The following is a 1,950-nucleotide window of genomic DNA, read 5'->3' on the forward strand; positions in this document are numbered from 1 at the left end:
AAATATATTATAAAAATCTTTGATGTAAAATATTGATTCGATTAAGTAAATATCCATATGGACATAAACACAAAATTAAAAATATGTACATACTAGCTTATACCCGCGGGTTTAACCCCGCGCTTTTATACAAATAGGAAAAATAATTTAATGATGTTAGATTTTATTTCTGTGCCCATTTCGTTATAGCTCGTTATTTTCTAAGCGAGTTAAGGTATTTAGGCCGTTTAAAACTATGAAATTATAAAATCTCCTCTCTCTAAGTTTACCTTAAAAGGTTTCCAGGTATACGACGCGTGAACGTGAAACCTTCTTGGAGGTGCCACGGCGAGTTCTAATATTTCCAACTCAAATTTAGTAACCTGGCCATGATAAAATACCACTTCTCATTACTGTAGCAAATGCCTCAAGAGAGCTTTAGATCATAAGGTCGAACCCGGCTCTCCCTTTTCCATTTAATGAAATTTATTCTGTCTTCCACAAACACTTCCAGGAATATGTGGCAAGAAAAAGTCAATTTGTACAGGAAGTGCCACGCCCATTTTTCTTATAACCCTAATCTTCTTCCATGAATTTAGAATTGATTTTACATACCCCAGTACCAAGTCCCAGTACTCTACCATGAACATCTCTGGAGATATGCAGTATAAAACAGTAAATTTGTACGGGAGGTACCATGTCCCCTTTTCGAATAACACAAATTCTTCTCTATGAGTATGGAATTAATTTTGTATACACATCTCGGTGCCAAGTTCCAGTCCTCTGCAATAAACACCTCCAGAGATATGCAGCATAGAAAAATCAATTTGCATGGGAGTTGCCACACCACCTTTTCCAATAACTCTCATTAGTATGGTATTAGTTTGACATACATACATGCATACTAGGGATGCCAATATTAACGGAAAATTGTGATCCCGGGATTTCGGGATATTTTTTAAGTAATCCCGGGATCCCGAGATTTATCCCGGGATTTACATTGAGACATAACTTTCATGAATATGAGTAAAAATTCAACAACAGAAAGCATTTAAACATGCCATGAAATAAAACCATTTAAAATTTACGATAAACTGATTTTAAAATCACATATTTATTAATACAGACAAATATTAAAGTAATAAATTTTTAAATTGTATTTAAAAACCATGTGATTTAGGAACGCATACATCACAAATAAGAATATAAATACCAGGTACTTTTGAATGTAACCGTTAATAAAACAACATTAAACAAAAAAAACAAGGAACATGCTCGTTGCAAGGAACATGCTCGGGCGACTCATCACGTTCATCTCGCTTAGGCACAATGTTTGAATTGTGTGTTTTTAAATGCGTGTGTAAGCCCTTAGTGGATCCACCTTTCGTTTGTAAGATTTTGTTGCACTTTTTGCATTTGACTACCTCACTTTTGTCTCTAGCAACCAAATAATGAGACCATACCGACTTGGCATCGTTTGCCTTTGTATCGTGTGGAACGAATGCTGTAAAAAACAATGAACTTAATTACTCAAATGTAATTTGGGTTTTACTTACACTGAACATTTGAGCAGCTGGTAGTTTCGCTCATTATTCCTTCTGATTTTAGCTTTGTACAAAATCTTTAATTGAATTTACGATACTAATAAGCAACGGTTCTTTGAAAACCAGCTGTTGCATATATTTTCAGCTGACAATGTGGCACACTCATAGTTTTTAGCAGGGCAAAAAGGGGAAATTTTACATTCGAATAACCGGCCATTTACACGATCAAGAGATTTCTTTCAAGTTGCAATTTTATATTACATTTACATTGGACCAAAATGCGTGATCTGAAATCAGTCATTTGAAGGTGTTTACACTGCTTGATCCGCATTTGCTTTGACCTCTCATCAAATGAAAAGGGAAGACAAAAACAAAATGTATGTAAACAAACACTACATTTATTATATTGTTAATGCTTTTTGGACAC

At 34.5% G+C, this 1,950-nt stretch overlaps 1 protein-coding gene across 1 annotated transcript; it reads right to left on the bottom strand.

Moving 5' to 3' along the window:
* Nucleotides 1-1,071: 1,071 nt before the first annotated feature.
* Nucleotides 1,072-1,681, bottom strand: LOC108358812 (uncharacterized). Its single transcript, XM_017610304.1, has 2 exons — nt 1,536-1,681; nt 1,072-1,483 (listed from the first exon to the last, which is right to left on the bottom strand). Exons 1-2 carry the CDS (start codon nt 1,567-1,569, stop codon nt 1,215-1,217), a joined length of 303 nt encoding a protein of 100 aa, XP_017465793.1. The 5' UTR covers nt 1,570-1,681; the 3' UTR covers nt 1,072-1,214.
* Between the last annotated feature and the right edge of the window lie 269 nt (nt 1,682-1,950).

Source organism: Rhagoletis zephyria, unplaced genomic scaffold (assembly GCF_001687245.7).
Source record: "Rhagoletis zephyria isolate East Lansing unplaced genomic scaffold, Rhagoletis_zephyria_1.1 Rzeph_scaffold_00297, whole genome shotgun sequence".
Lineage (NCBI taxonomy): Eukaryota > Metazoa > Arthropoda > Insecta > Diptera > Tephritidae > Rhagoletis > Rhagoletis zephyria.

Bases quoted from the DNA above. Each gene is read 5' to 3' on its own strand.
- LOC108358812 (XM_017610304.1), bottom strand. From the start codon at position 1,569: ATGAGCGAAACTACCAGCTGCTCAAATGTTCAGT. The intron at 1,484-1,535 runs GTAAGTAAAACC...TGTTTTTTACAG, and splicing joins CAGCTGCTCAAATGTTCAGT to CATTCGTTCCACACGATACA.